The sequence below is a fragment of the Lonchura striata genome, chromosome 5 (assembly GCF_046129695.1).
Source record: "Lonchura striata isolate bLonStr1 chromosome 5, bLonStr1.mat, whole genome shotgun sequence".
In the NCBI taxonomy this organism is placed as follows: Eukaryota; Metazoa; Chordata; class Aves; order Passeriformes; family Estrildidae; genus Lonchura; species Lonchura striata.
Window position 1 is genome coordinate 19,941,076 of NC_134607.1, and position 22,658 is coordinate 19,963,733.

At 39.2% G+C, this 22,658-nt stretch overlaps 1 protein-coding gene across 3 annotated transcripts; it reads left to right on the forward strand.

The window, feature by feature from the left end:
• The first annotated feature begins 1,261 nt into the window (after positions 1-1,261).
• HCFC2 (host cell factor C2) lies at positions 1,262-20,074 on the forward strand. 3 transcript variants are annotated; one of them, XM_021536230.2, is made up of 16 exons: positions 1,262-1,452; positions 3,180-3,328; positions 3,715-3,875; positions 4,906-5,114; positions 5,608-5,692; positions 6,733-6,836; positions 7,421-7,609; positions 8,726-8,911; positions 9,307-9,410; positions 10,377-10,533; positions 11,522-11,722; positions 12,922-12,992; positions 14,196-14,327; positions 15,335-15,520; positions 15,925-16,210; positions 17,120-20,074. In XM_021536230.2, the coding sequence occupies exons 1-16, from the start codon at positions 1,287-1,289 to the stop codon at positions 17,143-17,145; spliced, it is 2,412 nt and encodes an 803-aa protein (XP_021391905.1). In that variant the 5' UTR covers positions 1,262-1,286; the 3' UTR covers positions 17,146-20,074. The 3 variants fall into 3 exon arrangements, with proteins under 3 accessions (XP_021391905.1, XP_021391912.1, XP_021391897.1); XM_021536237.2 differs by having other exon boundaries at positions 15,925-16,194; positions 17,120-17,134; XM_021536222.2 differs by having other exon boundaries at positions 15,925-20,074.
• Positions 20,075-22,658: the final 2,584 nt, after the last annotated feature.

The following is a 22,658-nucleotide window of genomic DNA, read 5'->3' on the forward strand; positions in this document are numbered from 1 at the left end:
AGCAGTGCCAAATTTATGAGTACTAGTCAATAACAGTCTTAAAAATCTTAATTGTTTTAAATTGTTTAAATGAAGATTGTTCCATTGCAGGAGCCAAAAACGTGGGATTTCAACTATGTGCCTCAAACATGCCCAAACTGTACTATGTATGTCTGATTTTGTAGAGGAATCCATCTTTTGCTTGAACAAAAATTTTTTAAGAGAGTTATACATACAGTTATATGCTTTGCGCAGATGGCCACAACTATTAGTATTTTGCTGTGCTATGATATTTAAGTTGTATTAAGCTGATGTTCATCATACCCACCCATGTTTTTTTCACCTTCACTTCCATTTCTATGTGAATCTGAACAGATCTAAGCAGCATGCAGTCATATGAGCCTGCAGGACTGGGACTGGCTCCTTCACTCGGCAGAACCCTCGGGAACTGGCGATGCAGTAACACCTTCACAGAACCAGGTTGGAAAAGCACTCTGAAAGCATCGAGTCCAACCTGTAACCAAGCACCACTTTGTCAAACCAGACCATGGCGGTAGGTGCCACATCCAGTTTTTCCTTAAACACCTCCACCACATCCCTGGGCAGCCCATTCCAATGTCTAATCACCTTTTACTATGAAGGAATTCCTCCTAACGTCCAGCCTGAATTACACGTCTCAGCATCATCATTTACCTTGTGGAACTCAACGAGAAGAGACTTTTAGCACCAGATACAGTTTTTTTCTGGTTCCCCCTCAGCCTCACGGGTTTATCTTCTCACACAACACCCCCCTCACACAGGAAAGAGCAGCTTCTCTCCTGCAGGGCGAAACCTTCGAATTCACTCAGATCACCCCGTTTCTACAGCTGCCAGCTGCAGAACCGAAACCTCGGTCGCTAATCTCAGCCTGCAGTGTTTAAACGGCAGCAACTCATTTCTTTCTCGCCGCACGCATCGCAGGCAGCAGCATTGCCTCGCCTACCGATAGCCAGTTTAAAAAAAAAAAAAAAAAAAGGGAATGTGCTACACGTTCTGAGGGCTCGGCGGCAGAGCGCTGCCCCCAGCAGAGGAGCCCACGCCGCCTCCGCGGTGCCGAGCGCCCCTCGGGCGGCGGGCGCTGCAGGCACGGAGCGCGGCCGGGCCCGGGGCGCCGCGGAGCGGAGGGGCCGCGCCGAGCCGGGGCTGCGGCGGAGGCGGCCGCGGGGCGGGACACGGGCGGGACACGGACCCGCCGCCCTCACGTCAGCGCTCCCCCTTCCCCGGCGGGCTGCCCCGGCCGCGCGGTGCGTTGTGGGAGCGGCGCTGAGATGGCGGCGGCCGCCGCCGGGCTGAGCTGGAGGCGGGTGTCCTCCTTCACGGGGCCGGTGCCGCGCTCCCGCCACGGGCACCGCGCGGTCGCCATCCGAGAGCTGCTCATCATCTTCGGCGGCGGCAACGAGGGCATCGCCGACGAGCTGCACGTCTACAACACGGGTGCGCGGGGCGGGGCCGCGCCGCGGGGCGGGGGGGACAGCGGCGGGGCCGTCCCGTCCGCCACCGCCGCTGGCACCGGGCTCCGCCGGGGATCCCCCGGGCCTCCCGCCCTCCCCCGGCACTGCCCGCGGGGGGCTCGGCCGAGGGGCGGCGGGCGGGCTGAGGGGCTGCCCGGAGCCGAAATGGCGGGGCGGGAAATACGGCTGGGCATGGGGTCTGCGCTCTGCTGCGGGCTCGGTGCTCCGTGCTGGCAGCAGCGCCCGGAGCGTGTCGCGGCTGCTGTGCTGTCCCGGCGGAGCCTCTCCCCCCCGGCAGGTCGCGGCTGAATGGCGGCGGGCGGGATTAGTCCCCGCGAGTGTCCGGATCCCCGCCTTCCCTCTGGTGGCGGCCGCTCACGAGAGGAGAAGGCGCTGCAATGGGAAGCTTGTTTGGAAAAGCCAACATGTTGGCATCGGGAGCCTTTCCAAACAGGAAGCTGCCCAAGACCGATTTTATGTGTGAAGGATCAGACGCCTAAATGGTTACTGTACGAAATGCTGGATGGGGCTGGAAAACTTGGGTGTGATTTCAGGGCTTGGGCCGAGACGAGGGAGTTCAGTGACTGATCTGTGCAGTGTTGGCTGCTTGAGGTTTTTCCGGGCAGATTTTTCTTGGATAGCTTAAAGATCTACTTTGCTTAAATCACATTCCTGAGGGGAGAAGGAAACAAAAATCTCTTAACCTTTCTGTTCTGACAAGTAATCCAAAGAAAACTGTTAACATAGTTATGCCATCAGAACAGAGGTTCTGACAGGTTCCTTTTGAGTGAATCTTATCATGACTTGGTTCTTTTCTTCCCAGACTTTCTGCTCAAGTTGTTTCCCCTTTGCAGCAGTGACAAAAAGCATCGTGACTTAGTTGTTCCAGTTTCTGGATGAGTGCTTGGCCTAAACTGACCTATTTTATTCTGGGGTTTAAGATGCAGGGTTATGACCTTTGCTGCCTGAGTGTGGGATGTCATCCATGGCCCTTGCTATGCATGTGATGATTTTTGAGGAGCTGGCACACAGTGAGAGCATCTTAATCCCCTGCAGCAACTCTCACTGGAAGCTTCTAATTTCCTACTTCTCCTCTTTGTACTCATACAAAAGTGTAGGAAAAATAAGACGTTGTCCCCTGTAATTCTTAAATTCCAGAACAGTTTAGGCATCACTATGCTGCTGGATCAGACAGTCTCAGTTGCTTTTTCTTGACTCTGTGCCTCTCCTCTCCCACTCTGTGGATATTAAAATGCGTCCCAGAACAGTGTAATTAGTTTTTGAATAGGGCTATTAAGTCCAGGCACAGTGCCATGCTGCTGTAGCTCTAATAATTCTGTTTCTAGGGCTAGCTCCCTCTGAGTTAGCGTGGTTATCTCTTTTGTGTGGAACTGCACTTGTGTTCCTCATTAGCCTCTATTCTTGGCAAGTCTGTTAAATTGCTGGATGACCCTTCATGACTGACTTAGTTACAGTGACCTCATGGGCTCATTCATATACTGAGTAATATTGGTTTGATAGAAGTGTTTGCTTTTCTTGTTACTAAAGAAAATAAGAATTCATTTAAAACATAGTGTGAAGCAAATAGTCATAGTTATCTGCAAAGGTAATTCTTTAGAAAGCAAAGGTGTTTAAAAATACATGTTTCAGTGTTTGAAATATTTTTCTAATCTATTTTTCTGGGTTTTGGTTTTTTATTTCCTACTATAGTTACGAATCAATGGTTCCTTCCTGCTGTAAGGGGAGATATTCCTCCAGGCTGTGCAGCACATGGATTTGTTTGTGATGGTACCAGAATATTAGTTTTTGGAGGAATGGTTGAATATGGAAGATATAGCAATGATTTATATGAATTACAGGTAGGAGATATATGAATATGTTTTGATTTTCAGGACTACTTTATTTATCTGTTTATGAAGAAACACATTTTATTTTACCAACTGCAGAGAAAAGTTAGATGATCTTTGCTCTTCTTCAGAAGATTTTTTCCATCTTAAGAATCTGAAGTTTATTCTAAATAACTTTGAAATAGAGACTTTCACCTAGTCTAAATGCAGTATAATATATTTAATATTTTATTAAGGTTAGCTCTTACATATCCCTTTTAATGAATGTCCTAAGAAAAGCTCAGCATTCCCTTAAAAGTAACTCAGAAAATATACAAATGTTAATATTATATGAATTCTATTTGTTATGACAGACTATCAATGAAATTATTTCTAAATAATTTTTTCTTGTCTTCAAGGCAAGTCGATGGCTCTGGAAAAAAGTAAAACCTCAAGCTCCTTCAAATGGATCACCACCCTGTCCTCGGCTTGGCCACAGCTTTTCTTTGTATGGTAACAAGTGCTATTTATTTGGTGGCCTGGCAAATGAAAGTGAAGATTCAAATAATAATGTTCCCAGGTATGCTTATTTGTCTTTGTTTTTAATGACTTATAAACAAATTACTTGATTTGACAGCTTTGAAAAGGAACATTCTAGGCAGGCTGTCCTGCACACCAAGTGCTCAAAGTTGGATTATTTGTGCAGTGAAGAGGTTACATGGTGACGAAGATGAGGTATTCCTTCTGCTAATCCCACAATATGGAACATTGAGTGACAGCTCTGACAGTTTTGTAGGGAAACCTGAGTAGGCTTTTGTATTTCTCCTGGTATTTTGGGTGGTGTTTTTAAGAATGGCTTGTTTGTTGGAATTACTTCAATCAGCAGAGTCTCATGAGTCATCAGGGAATTCATGATGGATGGTTTTTCTGTATTGCTGTGAAAAACAGTTATCAATTCATCTGGAAATTTTTACAATAACAGCTGAAGTCGCTGTTATTGTCAGCAAACTGTGCTATAATGCTGAAGTTTTATATCCACATTCACCTGCAGTTCAGAGCACTTATAGCCACTGAACTATAAACTGGCAATTTCAAGCTCAGTAAACAAAAGGTATCTGGTGTGAATGCCAAGATTCAAAGACCATTATCTAAAAATAACTTGCTTATAGATTCAGCAACAAATGGCTAATTGTGCATTGGCCAGCCTGAAGACACAAGGAAACAAACAGCTTCTTGTCACCTTGGTTGCCTTAAGAGTTGCAGAAATTTCTCTAATACCTCTTGTCATCATGTATTTCCCACAGCTTTGCAGTTTGTGTGTCTGTATGTAGCAATGTTTGCAAGAAATGTTGTTTTCATGTTTCTTTCATGTAATACACTGTAGCAAATAAGAGAGCATGTTTTCTCAGAGGCAACAAGTTATAACTGTTATTTTTTTTTTTTGTTTGAAATCCATTTTAAATCCAGATTTGGTACTGCCCACAATACATCAAATGTTTTAAGACCTCCCAAGACAGAAGTCTATAATACCTGGAAGGGGTCAGGGTTTAAAGTACATATGTCGTCATGCTTATAAGTGAGTTTTTCATGCTTTGACAATAATACTCTAGATATTTAAATGATTTCTATGAACTGGAGCTGCAACATGGGTCTGGCGTGGTCGGCTGGAGTATTCCTGTGACCAAAGGAATCTTGCCATCTCCCCGAGAATCTCACACAGCCATAGTGTACTGCAGAAAAGATGTGGGAAGCCCGAAGATGTATATTTTTGGAGGCATGTGTGGCTGTCGGCTTAATGATCTCTGGGAACTTGACATAGGTGAGTTGGTTTGCCAGCAGAAGTCAGTGCTTACTGGCTGAGGGGGGAAGTATTACAATATAGAAAGGTTAATGGCATGCTGTAGTGCAGATATTACTGAGACTGACACCATAGTGTTAACCTTTTGTAATATTTGGAATTAAATAGATACAGTATTGTTTGCATATATTATCCTCACTGATTATAGGTACTCTATGAGACAGGTATCATAGTCATTAAAGCACTCTAAAGAAACAAAGCTGACTAACCATAATGAAACCATAATTTATGTTTTTGACAAACACTTAGTTTGTCAGTATTTCCTGTGATTTTTTTTAAAGAACTTCCAAGTTCTTGTTATTGCACCCTTTTTCTAAAAGTCGCCATTTTAAAAAGGTGAAATTTAGCTTTCCTGAATATTAGAGGTGTATTCCCTCCTAAAATCCAGATAGTGAAATACATAGCAACAAGATATATTTTTTGTTGTTTGAGGACTTTATTTTCTTTCTTTTAGAAACCATGACCTGGTCAAGACCAGAAACCAAAGGGACAGTACCACTTCCTCGCAGTCTCCATACGGCCAATGTAATAGGAAACAAGTATGTCTGTTGTTAAAAGCTCAACTCTAGAAAGGTACACCTAGTAGGAGAATGATGATGCTTATCCACTACTGCTCAGTATAAACAGCAGCCCTGTAGAATAGTTTTCTGCTGCTATTTCAGTGCCATGTTAACTCTAGGGTAGCAAGCTGTCAGTGTTTTCATCCAGCAGGACAATCTGCCCAAGCCACCAGCACCTTTCTGGGCTTCTTGGAGCACCTCAGTGCATTCTGGGGCCGCCTCATCTGAGCCTGAGCTCTGTCAGGAGTGAGCTTCAGTGCCTCTCTGTGTGTGACACAGATGAGGTAGCTATGCAAAGAAACTAATCAAAGGGTAAAACTAATTCCAGGCAAAACTATTCCTCACTTTTTCTGCAGTCTGACCCTCATTACACTGCTTCTTGCCAATATGGTTTGTTTTGGCAGGTAGCATTGATAAAATGGATTTTTAAACATGGATTTCAGTCCATTTTGTATCAATTTGCAAGCTGGCATGAGGACAAAGAGGCAAGGGAGTAAAGAAGTATGTATGAAAGCTTTATATCTTCTGATCCAACAGCTTAGCTTTTTATTATTTACTTAAAATGTTAGTTGTTTGAAGCCTGTGTTATATTTTTAAAATTTGATATCTGAGTTAGATGCCAGTCATCTTATTTTCGCATGAATTACTGAGGTCTCTGCAGTAAAGGATTGTAGAAATTCTGTTGTACATGTGCAATTTTTGGAGAGCATTAGCAGTTTGATGGTTTGCTAAATGTTACAGTATTAACTGCTGTTTCTAGGAAGTTGAGGAATTTCTGGGACTTTTTTCTGTGGTTGGGCTTTTCAATCAGTCAGTTTACTCAAAAATTTCAGAAAGTAGAAATCTGCAACAGTACTTCATGAAGACAGTAGATACAAATAAAATTTGCTGTGAACCGAAACTGTAACACACTTGAAATTTTCTTTTTTGTCCTAGTTTGAGAGAGCACATGCAGCACATCTAGGTGTAAATTGGTGTTTCTTTTCTTTTTCCCTCTTCCCTCTTTTCCTGTATTTCAGAATGTATGTTTTTGGTGGATGGGTTCCACAGTCAGCAGGAGGTGAAATCTCTGCTCCTGATGGTGAATGGAAATGCACCGGTTCCTTTTCTTACCTTAATTTGGGTTAGTGTTTCTGCCTTTCTGGGAGTGGGTGTTTTGAATTAGTATTTTCTTAACAGAGCAGAGTACACTATTTTTAAGACCTTGAGTAAAGTTTTGGATACATAGTTGTAATCCTAGCTGACTAAAGAAGTTGCCAGTTTTTTTGCATGTTACTTGAAAAGTAATTTTTTAGTTATTATTTTTCTTTGAAGATTCAGGTTCGCTTCTTCAAATCTTTGTTAATACAACTTTAATGTTAAGTAATGTAAATACTCCTTTTTCATTTGTAGAAGAACACAGGAAACAGATTCTGAAATGAGGTTTTTCTAAGCATGGTAGTACTATCCCTGAATTCTCAACTTCTGATCTATTTACCTGAGAGAGAGAACCAGAGGTCAGAAAATTCAGCCTGTATGATTTGATTTTATCTTGCACACTAATTGGAAAGTGACCTTCTCTTCATAATATTTCCATTTTAAATGCAGTTGTCTATAAAAAGAGAGGTGATTTATTTTTTTTTTTCTGAGTAGTTAAGTGTGTTAACATCTTTATTTATTGTTGTGGAAAACATCTAGAAACTAAATCCTTTGAGTTTCATTTACTAGATACCACAGAATGGATAGGTCTGATCTCAGATTGCCAGGAAGACAAAAGTAACTTGTTACCAGGGCCAAGAGCAGGACACTGTGCTGTAGCTGTTGGCACTCGTCTGTATATCTGGAGTGGTAGAGATGGCTACAGAAAAGCTTGGAACAATCAAGTTTGCTGCAAAGATCTTTGGTACCTTGATACTGGTGAGTCAGAAATAAATAAGAGACTTCTACTATGTTCTGTGTTTCATTAACATGTGGAAAGCTTGTATGATTGATGATTAGAACATTAAAGCTGAAGTGAACTCAAAAAGTATTTACATTTTAAAAATTGTTTTTGAATTATGCTTCACTGCTGGTTGTTTAAATGCTATTACTTAAAATGAAAAAAATTAGGAGGGCTTGTTTAAAGCCTCTGAAAGGACTTTGTGCTAAATTGTGCCCTGTGTGCCATAGCCAGTAGATACAAGATGCTAAAGGCTACTTTGCTAAACTCAGGGTTCCTGTCCTCTCTTTATAGTGATCTTATCTGCTACTACTTAGTTTTTGCACCAGATCCCTTCTACTGTTGGGATCATTGCTGCTGGTTCTGCTTCCTCATCTCTTGGACTGCAAAAAGATACTCTTCAAACTAAGAAAGGACCAAATTGTTCCTAGGGATGAAGGGAATTCTGGAGACTAAACACTCATTAGTAGCTGCATTGATAGCCGGACACTGAGATGGTATTGGGAGAGAGGGAATTAGAATATAACCTTTTTTCCCCTGTTTCAGTTTTCCCTCAGAAAATGAAAAGGAGTAGCAGGGGAGGGGTGTGCTTAAGATTGCAGCCTGGTCAGGCATAGAGGCACGTGAGAAAAGCAAGCCTTTGGCATTAGTCATGTTCAGGCTGCAGCCTGGGCAGAAGTTAGAGCAAAAGCTCACTTCAGCTACACAGAGCAAGCAAAAAGGAAGAGGAATAATTGTGAATTAGAGGAATATGTAAATCTTTAAGTGCCAAAGAGCTACATGTAGCATTTCAGGAAAGCACAAGGATCTCCTGCCTCTGTAATCCTTACAGTGATGTAGCTACCACCCAAAGGCCTACTGGCAGCAGAAGAACCATTAAAAACAAAGCATCAAAACTGGAGCATTTTTGAACACTTTGAAAGACACTGTAATTCTCTGACTTAACTTGCCCCCTTTGGCAGTGGTTTCTTGTTGAATCTGGTATATTCTACATCAGTGAAAAAGGAGTGACTGATTTTACTTGCAATATTTAATAAACTGGTAAGGGAGGGCGATTTCTAACGTGCTATCTGTGTTTTATTGGTTGCCTGTAGAGAGACCTCTAGCACCATCACAGGTACAGCTGATCAGAGCTACAACCAACTCTTTTCAGTTGAAGTGGGATGAAGTACCTACAGTTGAAGGATATCTTCTTCAATTACATGCTGACTCACCAGTGCCACCGGTGGCTGGAATTCCTGGTACTGGCGTTCCTGAGACAGCAGTGCTGAGTTCACAAGGTAGCAGTCAGATCACATTACACCAGTGTTTGTGCACAGGCAGACTGGAGGGTTGCATAGCTAATAAATATGAGCTTGTTTTTTAAAGAACCATTCTGTGAGAGAAAGAAACCCCCAAATGCCTGCATTATAATTATGGAAAACTCCCACTTGTTTCTGTTGTTTTTGGCCAGCTATCTGAATTATGAAGACATTTGCAGAATGCTGGGCACAAATTGAGAAAGGAAACAGTGGGGAAGGGATTTTATCTGTCTGCTTGGCCATGCAGTTTCATTTCAGACTTAGAATGAAGTTTTCCTTCAGGCAACTTTGGCCTCCCTCTTTCTTACTGAAATAGGTTAAAACCATCATAATATTACATAACTGATGGGAATTTGCTTTTGTTTACTTGCAAGGTGGCTGCTCTCTCCATCAGAGTCCACAATCATTGTCTAGTGTCCCTTATCCAGAAATGAAGGTGGATCATCCCAGCCAAGCAAATAATCTCATTCCTAATAACGTAAGTGTAGGCTGAAAAATGCTGCAGTGTCAAAACAGTGTGTCAAGGTAGTGAACTGGCAGAACATTTCTCAGTTTTAAAACTCCCTGCATACTTTTTAGGTCTTATAAAAAAAAACACAAACAAAAAGAAACCTGCTGAAGTAGTTGTCTGTTTTCTTATGTACTTTTTCATTTTATGATGGAGACACAATCTTTCAAGTCCTCTTCCTGTTAATGCAGGAGGGAATTGTAACTTGTCTTCCACAATGCCAACTGGGAGCCTGACACCAATTGGAATACTATTCATGTTCAGAATGTTGGTGTCATTAATGTGGGAAGCAAAACGAATAAGGCGTATTCCTTGTTTGTTAGTCTAATTTATTCTTATGCTTGTCTGCTTATTTGTAAGTTCCTACAATAGGTTAAATCCATTTATTATCTCTGGTGTGCAGTTGTACATGTTCCTCTGTTTCACCAATTTAACAGAAGTAGTGAGGACAAACTCAGGGTAAAGGATCCCATTTTTAGAACTCTGGACTATTTCTTTGTTGTGTAAAGTCTGAGATCTGTATGGGATCCATAATGTGTTCCTGGAGGAAACACATATAGAAATACCATAAATTTCACTAAGAGTAGAAATATCTCAAGTACATGTCAGGAAAGCAAAGGCTGAAAGCCTCTGTAAGTATGATTTTCCCCATCACCCAAAATCCCCCCAGTACACTAAATATACACAGTAATGAAATGCCATGTAGTGATAAAATTTAGTATGACTCTTCTAAGTCAACTCAATGTTTGAGTCTTTGTTTTATAATGACTAAGGAAAGGATTGAAAGATTGATTTCTTGGTCTAATTTAAAGTACCAGGGGGAATTGTTGGAGGTGTTTATATTGTTGTTTTTGAGCAAGCATTTTCATGCCATGTTTGCAATTGAAATTTCTGAACTTTGCTGTTTAACATTAACAAATGTGTTGTTTTGGTTAGGTCCAAGTTGCCCTTTCATCCAGTTCAAAAGTAGAAGGAAAAGAAAAGGTTGCAGCACCTGAAAACAAGGTTACACAGGAGACTCTGAAAAACCACTCAGATGCTACAGGATTCAAAGAATCAAATGCCCCTTCCGTTTTGCCTGTTTGTACTTCAAGTAAGATGACTATAGAAAAAAAAATAGAGGAAAAAAAAGTGAGAGTTAAAATTCATCTCAAAGACATAAAATAATATTGTTCTGTCCTGTAGTTTAAAATTATTTAATGGTCCTTTGTAGTTTAAAAAAGCTAACTTGTGTTAGTTATTACTGAACGTATTTTTATTAGATACAAAGAAAATTGAAATCTTAACTTGTTTGAAGTGTTGTAAGGTAGATGAAATTCTCAATATATTCATTATTATGATGGAAAATCTGTCTATTTAAACAAAAATAGCCATTTTTAGCATGAAGTAAAAAGGGACAGATGACATTTTACAACATTATGGTGATAGTAACTCCAAACTGATGCAGTGTCTGTCTGTTAGCAGTGAAAAGCTATTGGCTGATGTAAAATTTCAGGCAATGTTGAGACAAGCGTGTTTCTCTGTGACTGGAGAGGAAGTAAAAGATGACAAGGCTCTGATTTATGCATTTCACTGAAGTGCCTTAAGTTCAGTGTAGTGAATCCAGGCTTAATCACCTGATCTGTTTATATTTGATCTCAATGTATTTTATAGATAGTTGAATTTTTATTTTCTTCATGTGTAATTTAATTAGATGTGGAAATTTTGGTTCTTATTGCTAAGTGACAAACAGACTTCTACAGGGGTTAATCTTAAATATATTGTTACAAATCTGTGATACTGATTTGTGTGGATGCTTCTTTTAGTACGGTTTTTTCCCCAAATTATTTTTTTGTGACCAAATACGTGAAAAACAGCAAGCTTAAAATAACTGTTTACATACACCTATTTATGAATGTGGAGACAGACTCCTGTTCAGTTATAAACCTGAAGTAAGCATTAGCAATCAATATAATCAGAGCTCCTTCTAACAAAATTGGGAGCTAAACTCGGGCTTTGTATGAAACTAAATTCATTAGACCAAGTTGAGATTTGGTTGTTACCAATATTGAATTCTTGCTAATATTTTCTTATTTTTTAAGGTGCTCAGACATCAGCAAATGTAGGTGAATTACATGCCTTGGACAAACAAAGTGTAAATCCTGATGCTTCTGTATCCAGTACTGTCTCCAGCGCACAAACTATGGTAACCCAGCAGGCTGTTAAAACTGAATCATCAAGTACAAATGGGGCAGTTGTTAAAGATGAAACTTCACTAACAACATTCAATTCAAAATCTGAAGGTTTGAAATGTGTTTCACATACTGTATTTTGAGCCATATATTTCTAAGGCCATCAGAGTTCCTCTAGTGTGGTGGGATTCCCTTCTTGAGTAGTACCTGGGTTGTAGATAGGGCTTTGGGCTTTGAAGACCTTGTGCAGCCTGGATGATCTCTGCTAGGATTTTAAAATCAGGTTATTCCTTCTATGCATTTTTAAATCGCCATGTTTCCTGGAAGTGAAAAATCTTCATTTGTGCAGAGGTCCATTTTCTTAAATATCAGTGGTAGCCTGTTTTGCTGCTCGTTGCACATGTGCTTTCATTTGGTGCTTGTCTATTTAGTCAGCAGAAGTCTAAAATAGTAACCTTGGATGATTTGGATTTTAAACAACTGACCTCTGTAATAAATATGGCCAGTTAATGTGGCCAGCTCACTGCTGGTCTAATGTGCTGGCCTCTTCACAATCTGCTGGAAATACCCAAAATAAGCAGCAATGCAGAACATAAACTGGTAGTTTTTCAAGTTTTGTTTTTAACAAATATCAACAGGCTGTGCTTGCTATTGTTTTGAGTGTTAACTAAGGAACCGTATTCTCATATTGATGTTGTGTCTATAGTGTGATTTTTACCAATCAATATTGTATTTTAAAAGCAAAACCCAGGAACACAAGCATAGAATACTAATACTCCCATGTGTTATTCATGTGCTTAATCTCTTTTTTTCTTTTAAGATTCCATTTTAAATTTAATGAATGCTCTGTTCCCATTTGTTAAGGTTGTTTACAGTTTAACTGCTTATGTTCAGAATTCAGACTATATTGATGTCAGAAACAATGCAATCGAATTAAGAATTCACACTTAGACTATTCAATGTCCCCAGTATGTGCCTCAGTCTGGTATTTAGATTATTTGTTCACAAATATTTTATATTGATTTCATAATACTGTCACATTTTAGGATTTTCTGAGTCCTGCCTTCTGTTTGTATTATTTGTAGCAGGCTCCAATGCCAGACTCTTAGAATTGTTCTGTGAATTCGATAGAAGCCAAAATTAGTTTGTGTTATAAATAGAACTGCATGCAAAAGAAGTCTGAGACATTCTTGGGCAACAAATACTTGTAAATGGCTATTGAGGTCAACTTTCATACTCTGTGGGTTTTGTCTTAATTTTTTTTCTTACATTTTTGCTTACATTTTTAAAATTTAATGTTTTGTTTTTAGCTGCTGAAACTGCTTATGTCATGCCTTCAGCAAGGGTCAATACTGGACAGACAAATGATTCACACTCTTCTGTAAGTCTGAAAAAGTATTATCAAATTGCTTTACCTATTGTTCTGTTGATTAGTTGTAAGGGCTCTTTTGTTTTTCTTTAATTGTATTTTTGAAAGAAAAGCAGGGGTTTTTTTGAGCTTGGAGTTAATAATACAGGTGTAAACATTTCTGTTGTAAAACTAATTGCATTGTGTGGTTTAGATGTGAGTCTAAGTAGCAGTTGCGTAGTTGGGAGGAGATCCAAGTACATGTTTCAGCTGTTTAATTCTTTTTATCAACTGGCACAGTGGAATGGTCTCTGCTGCATGATGTGCAAATGTAAAATGTTTTTCTATATGCACAACTGAATTTTAAATGAAGTATGTATTAGATCAGACTAGTGTTAGCTGCTGATTCTATAGATTTGAAACATAACTTAACTGACATCTTGATGTTTTTCCCTAGAGGAGATGGGGACTGACTATGCAAGCTGTAAATACTGCCTGAAAAAGTAAATGCTTCCTATTTCACCTGCTTACAACTTAATACACAAACCCACTGTTGCCACCAAAACCGAGCAACTAAGGATGGGGAGAAGCAGCTGCTACCAAAGGGTTGGGTGCTTTTGCCAAGAGCAGCTGCAGCTCCTGCCCCATTTCCATGCTAGCAGGATCATGGCCTGTCTGTGCTGGGCACCTGACTGTGCAAGTGCCCTCCTGGTGCCTGGAGACCAGCAAGAAAGCCAGTGTGTGTTTGTGGGTCAGTCAGGAGCAGTGTGCACGCCCTCCATGCCCATGGCCCATGCCATAGCAGAGGGCTGTTCTTAGCTGCAGGCGAGCTCCACAGTGCCTGACAAAGAGCACGTGTGGGGCTGAGGTACAGCTGAGCCCCAGGGGGAGCTGCTGATGTTGGACCACCTTGGGAAACTTGACCTCTGAGAGAAATGAACTCACAACTACATGCTGCTACAGACACCTACAGCTTTAAGCTTCTTCCCCGCCCCGTTCAGAATAGCAGATGTGACATCCCAGCTGTTGCTTTAAATGACAGACTGTCTGAGTAAATGTATAAGAACCAGTTGGTTTTGCACAGTATTTTAATAATACATGCATATTCCTTTGAAGCATAAGAAAGTAACACTGGTGTAAAAGGGGGTTGTCTCTTACATATACTAGAGCCTTGACATTTTTTTCCGTGGCCATTCACGTGTGGGTAATCTACATGATGTGTTCTTCAAACACTAGAGAGCTGCCCAGAGGCCGCCGGTGAAAACCAGGGACCGCCGGTGGTATGATGTGGGAATTTTTAAGAACAACAGTGCTGTGGTGAGCCAGTTCTACTTGCTGCCAGAGGAAACACTGAACATCAACAGCAAGGTAGCTGCTGCTTCTCTGATGTAACTTGCACATTCCTGTTTCAGAGTCTGTTGCTTATATAGCTCACAACAAAATGTGGGATTTTCTGATATTGCAGTAGAATCTGGTGCTTGTAGGAGTTTTCTATTTTATGACGAGTAGTTCCTCATGTATTTTTCTCACCTCTTTTTTACTAGTTCCTAAACTAGGTGAATTTTCTTTTTTTGTTTATGTGTGATAATACAAAATACCTTATTTTGCTATTGCTAATTATTTTCTTATTTCTTGCCTTAGAAAACAATTTTAAACTAATCATTCTTCAAGCCAGTAAAATTCTTAAAAACTGAAAACTCCACAATTTCTTAAACCTTTGAAAGCACTTCACTATAAGTAGTCTATGTCTTAGTTTTAAAGAGCACAGTACATTGTACAGTGTTTACATTGATTGTGATTTTTTCACATTATTCAGTAGGAAGATAGTTCCACTGAAAGGATGAGTGATGCATCAATGCATATTTTACTTGTGGAAGTATGATAGCACATAATGTTTCAGAAAGCTATTTGTCACTTACTTGCTGTGGTTTTCCTTAAAAACATTTTGATTGCCAAACTGCTGCTCCTAATGTTAGGAATAACTGCTTTTGAAATAAAAATATTTTTTAGGACAGAAGATTATGTTAATTAAATCATAACTTATGTAGTTGTAAATGCTACTTGGTTTGAACTTTCCCAAGTAAAAATAACCACAAGGTACAGTTTAATATAAATGACTGAGAAAATGGGATATCTTTTGGTCTAGAGATGTAGTCTCACACTGCATCTTAGATCAGCTGTTTTGAGGTGAGATACTGTGTCAGTCAGAACCTCTTCATAAATTCTGATGTAAGTACAACAGTATTAAATAGATTTCAGCTTCAATTAAACTTAATATATCTCAGCCTAACTAGGCTAATTGTATTTATAATATTTTTTGGCTAATTGGGTTTATAATATTTTAAAAATTACCACAAATGTTGCTTTATTTTCAGACGGAAGGTGAAGATGTACCAGACTACAGATTACTTAAGAAACAGGATCTGTTTCCAGGCACAGTGTACAGATTCAGAGTTGCTGCAATTAATGGCTGTGGCGTTGGGCCTTTCAGTAAAATCAGTGAATTCAAGACATGCATTCCAGGTTTTCCTGGAGCTCCTTCAACAGTCAAAATTACCAAGGTGAGAAATATAGGTAATCCTGGCTCTGATGTGTAAAAGTATGGTCACCAATATAATCTCAGAACTCTTCGTTCTAGTTGGCCCTATTTTTAAGTTAAAATTGTATATAAAATAGTGTCCAATGCTTACTTGGTTAACTCTGCTCAATATAATATTCTTTAAGAAATTTGCTAAAAAGAATTATTTTAAGAGTTAATGATAGTTTCCCCATGATTTTCTAGTCTTGCATCATTAAATCTATAGGGTTTTTCCACACTTAAAAAAAAGTCAGAAGAGATCCTTATCTCCAGAATGGTGATGATAGGTTAGAATTTTCAGATAATCTTTAGAACTTGGAGGTTTTTAATATTGTTTATATATTTCTGGTTAGCTACATACTATCATATTTTTCTCTCTTTCTTCAGAGTGTAGACTGTATTCATCTTTCTTGGGAGCCTCCTGCTTCACCCTCTGGAAATATTTTAGAATATTCTGCCTACTTAGCCATCCGTTCCACGCAATTACAGGAAAATCCAAGTCAGCTTGTATTTATGAGGATATACTGTGGTCTTAAAACCTCCTGCATAGTGACTGCTGCCCAGCTTTCCAATGCCCACGTGGATTACACTTCCAGGCCTGCCATAGTGTTCAGGATTTCGGCCAAGAACGAGAGAGGCTACGGCCCAGCCACACAGGTTCGGTGGCTCCAAGGTAAAGTCACTGTCACACACTGCCTTTGAGCAAAGCAGGAGCTGTGCATTTCTTCCAGAACCAACGCAGCACTGCATGGGAACTTCTTGAAATGTTGGTTTGTTCCTTATGGGAGTTTTATGCAATTCTAGTTTTGTTGCTTCTGACTTCTCTAGAATTCACTTCAGCTCAGAAGTTTTTCAGTCCAATAAGTGATCCAGTTATGTGCCTGATGTAGATGACATACAGTGTAATCAGGGCATTTTTTAGTCTTTTCACCCTCCTAAATGGAAAAAAAATACCATCAGATGATATAAGGTGCATTTTTGTGATGCATATACACTATAAAACCTGTGTTACAGCCAGAAGAGGTTTTGTCATCTTGTCCCTGGGCTTGAATTTGTACATGTGAAGATTTGGGGATGGGAATAGATCCACTGAAAATAATACTAGTGTTAACCTGGTCAGTTCTGGCTTGCCTTGCAAGTAAGCCAATCTAGGGTCTCAAGTTTTGCCAGATTCTCATCCTGCTCCTTCCCGTTTCTGACTTAGCTTTGGTGGGAGCTGGCTTTGCTGAGCAAGAGGTGCTGTGGGCACAGAGGAAGGTGGGAAGGGCAGAGTGCCAACCACTTTGGGCAGCAGGGAACTGTGGTGTGGGGGTAGCTGACCTCATGCTGGGCTGGGACCCACCTGTTGAATGCTCCACTGCTTGGTTTCTAACATGTGGTTTTCTAAGATGGGGAGTTACAACAAAGAAATTGTCTTCTGTGATGTGGTGTTAAGTATTTCAATGCTGTTTTAACCCTTTAATTAGCAGGGATTTTGACCATGAACTAGAACTCTGAAACAGTGTTTGTTTGAAAATGTTTGAGTGTGTACGCACAAATGTGAAATTATGAAACATTTAACAATATCTCCTTTGTTTTTCAGATATGAAAGCATCAGGCTCAAAGTAGAAACAACTTAAATCTCAAGTTTCGAATGTAGTGTTTAATGTAACTCTTGTACTATTTGTAAATGCTACAAATATTTTATTTTTGCATTGTTTTTATCTTAAAAATATATAACTTTTTTTACGTTTGACACATCAATGTTGTAGAGCCTTGCTCAGGTATGAGTATCATATAGAAAATATATCAGAGATGGCGGGGTGGAGGATCACACTCTATCCAGCAGCTCTTTTTGGTAGTGATGAGTTAAAATGTAAAGAACACAGAGTTTCAAATCAAAAATTAATAAAAGAATTGGCACAAGTAGTAGTATTTGAGGTAGAGTCCCCGGGATTGCTACAGATCTTGCATAGATAATTTATAAGATTTGGGATATGAGCAAATTCTGTTTGGTTTTGGTTCTCTATGCCACATTCCTCATTGTGGTGCCTGAGTACAAGGCAAAAATTTCCAGTTATTATATAGTAACTTAAAATGTATAAATATTTTAATATATACTTTTTTTGTAAAGAAATGATTTTTTCTACTATTTGTAACAAATACCTTAATCTTGAAAGATAGCCCCTGAAAATTTAAAAGGAAAAAGATAAACTTATCCATTGCTCTTATTACAAAAAACGTAAATTCATTGTAAATGCACTACTATTACTTAAAATTATCCTTTTGTAGTTGTACAAATCTTAAACTTGTAAATACCAATGTTTACAAGAGACCTTCCTGGTCTTGTATTAAAACTTCCATGAGATTCATTCTCTTTTTTTTTTTTTTTTAAATCCATATGCTTTGCTTTTAGCATATGCTTGCTTTTTGCACTAATAATAACTTACCTCATTCCTGTGTTAGTAATCACTTGTGTTGCTTCCATAATGTTTCTGTAAAACTTCAATCTGAAAATTTTAACCAAAGTTTAGAATACATGGTAAGCAATTTTGCACATATTATATGGCAACTTTCAACATATTTATTCCAGTTAATCTTCTTAAGTGCTTGTTTGCTTTACCAATATATTCTACCAATCAAGTTCAGTATCTCCCTTTTACTATGCATCATTTTACATTAACTAGCTAGCTGATAAAATCAACAAGCATTATTTCTAGGAATAGGTTGATCCATTCCTATGCGAAAAGAAAAAAATTGTTCACAGTAGTGAAATAAAGGTAAACATTTTAAATGCTATTTATGTACCTATATATAAAACTATGTTTGCCAAAGTGTAGAGGAAAATGGCTGAGTTGGACAAGGTCACTAGGTAAATAGATTGAGGCACCTAAATAAGATTTATTTTAAAATAAAATCTAAATTATTTACTGTGCAATGAAGTTTATACTTTGCACTTTAATTTTGCCCCAAATGCCAAAAGATTATACATCAAGGTAGAATTTCTTGCCTCTTCCAGTAAAATTTGTCTTAAGAGCATTTGTAAATATATAAACTAAAATCAATGATGTGCCTGGTTTGGTGGGAGAAGTATCACTAAAATAGTAGAGATTTAGCAGCTCGAGTCTCCCAGAGCAGATTTAACAGCCAAGTCTTGGCTACCCTGAGAGTCGGGGTTATAACAAAGTGCTGGTACAGCCTTAATTGTTGCAATGCATCACATGCTCCAATAGCATCTAGAAAGTGCTGGGGACCATAAATGGCTATAATAGTGTTAATTGTGGCACAGGAGTTACACGTGGTTTGATTCCAGAGAAGAATCATGTTTTTATGACAATGACAGATATCCCAGTTTCACTTTAAACAGTGTTTATAGTATGAATGTATAGGACTTTTCCTGAAGTTAACTGGCTTTAAGATGTTTGTGTTTTAATGGTCCATTTTGTCAGGTAGGATCTCACTACCAATACCGTCTGATAACTAAAGAACCATACACATGAACTGTCAACTAGAAGAATAGAACTTGGTTTTTCTTATTAGTACTGTGAAAGAAGCCTTTAGAGAAAACACTTGTGGCTTTGATTTTGTTGGTTGATAGCTGTGATTGTAGAGTTATTTAAAAAAAAACCTGTTGGGTGTGTCTGGGTGGAGTTTTTTTGCACTTGGTTTCACATGCTTTGCACAATTTCTTTTTTCAGTGAGTGTGTCACAACTACCAAAGGGTAAAACTGTGGCGTTTTCAATGAAAGTATAATTTCCTTGTGAGTGTGCTTTCTTCAGCTGACTTGACATAAGATGTCACTTTCTCTTTTTTGTCCAAGCTGGGTAACGTTGAATAGTGATCATATGCAACTCTTCAGTTGCTCACAGTTTTACTTTAAACTGAAATTGTGGTACACACTGTAAAATACACTTTGTGGTCTGTTTTTAGAACTGTATTTATAATGTCTAAATCCCACCTGTTTGCCTATCAACTAGATATCAGACAAATATTGATTGTTTGATTTTAAAGTTTAGAAGACTGTTGACACCAGCTCTTTGAAACTCCATGTTATCCATTTATTTCAGATACTGCTAAAGGACATGTAACAGAAGCTGAAATCTAGCAGATTACCATATCCATATTGTAGAAATGTCTAGTTTTACTGAACTCTTTAGGGAGGTTGTGACTGTGTAAGCATAGGACAGTCGTGCCAGTTATGGCAGCCACTGCTACAGCTTCATCTTCAGAATGTTCTTGTGAAAGTGGAAATGAAGTGAACAATAACCTACACTTTGTGTTTTCAAAGTAATTATAGCAATATCTTTTGAATGTAGTTTGGAGTAGAGCACATGATCATGCCATAAACTCTGAAGATATAGAGATATAGTAAGTATTACTGTTGTTATCTGATTATTTCAGGATAGCCAATTTGACGTGAACTTAATCTTACAGCCTGTTACTTTATGACCTCTACAAGGAAACTGACATTTTGTACAATACAAGTTGATTAGTCTTATTTTGAAGCATTGTTTGTTCTTTGTAATAAAGTGGTTGTCCTATCAAATGCATTGTAAATACTGAAGTGTGTCTGTTTTTTCAGAGGTATACATGTACAAACTTGGAATTTCTGATGCAGAGAGTAAATTTCTCAAATTGGGGAAGAGGGTTTAATGATAAGCACTGTCATAATACTATTACTCTTCCATAAATACTGTCTCCTAAGTTAATTCTTAGTTACTTCATGAGCTTTTTCCCTTGTTGAGGTTCTCCAATATCCCTGCCCCACCTTCTGCAGTTGCTGTGCACTCACAACGCCTCCTTCCATGCATTTGTGCCTTGCAGGCTGTGGCCTCTGAACTGAATTTTGACATTACTTCCCCTGTCTATACAGGGGTCATGTTGCTGTTGTTGATAATGAGTGCCAAAGAGTGTGGTGTTGCTTTGTTGCAGTTTGTTAAAAAGATGTGTGAGCACTTAGTCTGCTCAGAAGGCTCCTACTAAGGATTTGAATTGTGTCCACGTCCAGCTCTGCTCAAAATGACACCATCTTTTATGGCAGCTGACTATGGGGAACTTGTGGGAATAAGCAGTATGTGTTGCAAGAAGCAGGGGAGCAGAGAGGAGCAAGTGAACTGAAAGGTCTACTGGATTGTTTCTAGACCTCCTTAAGAGACTTCACAAAATGTTAAAAAGCTGTCTGCCCCAGATTGATTCCTTCTTTGTGTTCCTAGCTATTGTAATAATGGCTGTTGTCTTGTTATTTGTGATACTTTCATTAGTGGAAAACAAATGGGAAAGCCTAAAACAACCGTGCAGAATCCTCTCATGCTGTTTTCTTTCTGTTAATAAGATCTTAAGAGTAGGAGTTATTTTCTCTTGAAGGCAAATTTGAATTTGCTGTATGAATTTATCTTAAAAACAACTCAGATTTATTTTTTTTTTCTTTATAGCATTATCTGGTCCCTAGGGCATTTTGTAATATTTCTAGTGAGCTAAACATCAGGGCTTTTATTCTGTGGCTTCTAGTTCTGACACTGAAGCATTTCGAGATTCCCAGGACAGGGGTGGAACACTGACTGCTGGCACTGTCTGGGCAATGGCAAGGTGTTCTTCCTTCTGTTAATCATAGTGAAACCTTCATTTTGAGGTGTTTGCCATTGGTCTGGAAGTGGAGATCCCTTTTATTAGAATTTCAACAAGTCAGCTAAAAGTGTCAGGAAGATGAGCTTAAAATAAATCCTCTTGATCCATAAAGTCTTTAGGATACTGCACCTCCAGCACTTCCCCCAGAGAGGAAATGCCCGTGATGTGGGGCAGGTGTGGGTAGGGTGGGCACCCAGCTGGATGCCAGCATAAATGAATGGTGCTGGGGCTCAGCCAGAGAATGTCTAGCACCTGCAGCCCCTGGAAAGGGAGTTAGGATGGCAGGAAGGCCCACGAGATCAGTGTGAGCTACTCAGCCTCTTGTTTTTACTCCCTCCTTATACGTGCCTCATGCTAGGTGGTGAAAATCTGGCATCTATAAATGTGATCAATTTCAACTGGATCAGTTCCCTAAACCTTCAAAAGCCTGAAGTACTTAATGTATTTGTTGGGTTTACAGTCCTAATAGAAACAACAAAAATAAATATCTCTCACACTGGGACTGGGCATGGCTTGCTGTCATTGTTTTTTGAGTTTTGTGGGTTTAGCATCTGCTTTTAATATCTGATGTAATTGCTAAGTTGGTACAGCAGCTCCTTTAAATGAAAACTTACGCTTGGATGTGGTATCTTCGAAGAAAAAAGAGACTAAGCATTTCAGTGTATCCTAGCATTCAGAGAGTTATTTCTGTATCTGTTGAAATTATAAAATACTGTTACCCACATATGGAAGTTATCATATACAGTTATTTCAAAGCAATTCTTAAAAGAGGCACTCTGGCTAAATGCCATTTTAGAAGGTTAAAAACCTTTTAGAAGGTCCAAAATGTTGGTTTACTTTGCATCCTTTTTTGTTGTTGTTTTTGTTTCCATTCACTCATCTATATGTTTATTGCCAGGGATTCTTAACTGCCTTTTAGAGTAACCATCGTTCTTGCATGCAGTGCTGGTAAGTCTTTTAACAAAAAGTTATTAGGTACAAGCAGTTACCTTGTAACTTTGAGCAGTATTAACAAATAACCCAAACTTTTCTTTTTAGAAGCAGTTTCCTAATTATTTCCTCACTGTATTTTGCCTGAGTAGGAAAGAGACTTTATATGTTGACTTTAAATGCTGCCTGCTCCAGAAGGAAAGTGTTTTGAGTCTGGGAGCAACTCTTTGAAATTACTGTTGTGAAAAAGAAAACCTGACATACCAATCTAACAGCTTGAGGTTTCAGCTACTTACATTTCAGACATCTGAAGCAACATGAGAGCTGTCAAGTCAGACAACACAAAATGGCCAGTTTTTGTCAATATTTCTTCTTCTTGTGTGTACAGAACTTGATCCCACTGCATATACTCCAGAAATATTTTGGATGAGTTTCAGCTGCTTGGCTTGTAAAACATGGCTGTTGCTTGTGGTTTTGGATAGAGTGAGAGCAGACTTGTCCTCTGCTACAGCCCTCCTCAGGCTCTGCAGTCTCCACATTCTCATCCCACAGTGCCGAAGCCTGCTTCCTTGTAGCAGAAATGCTC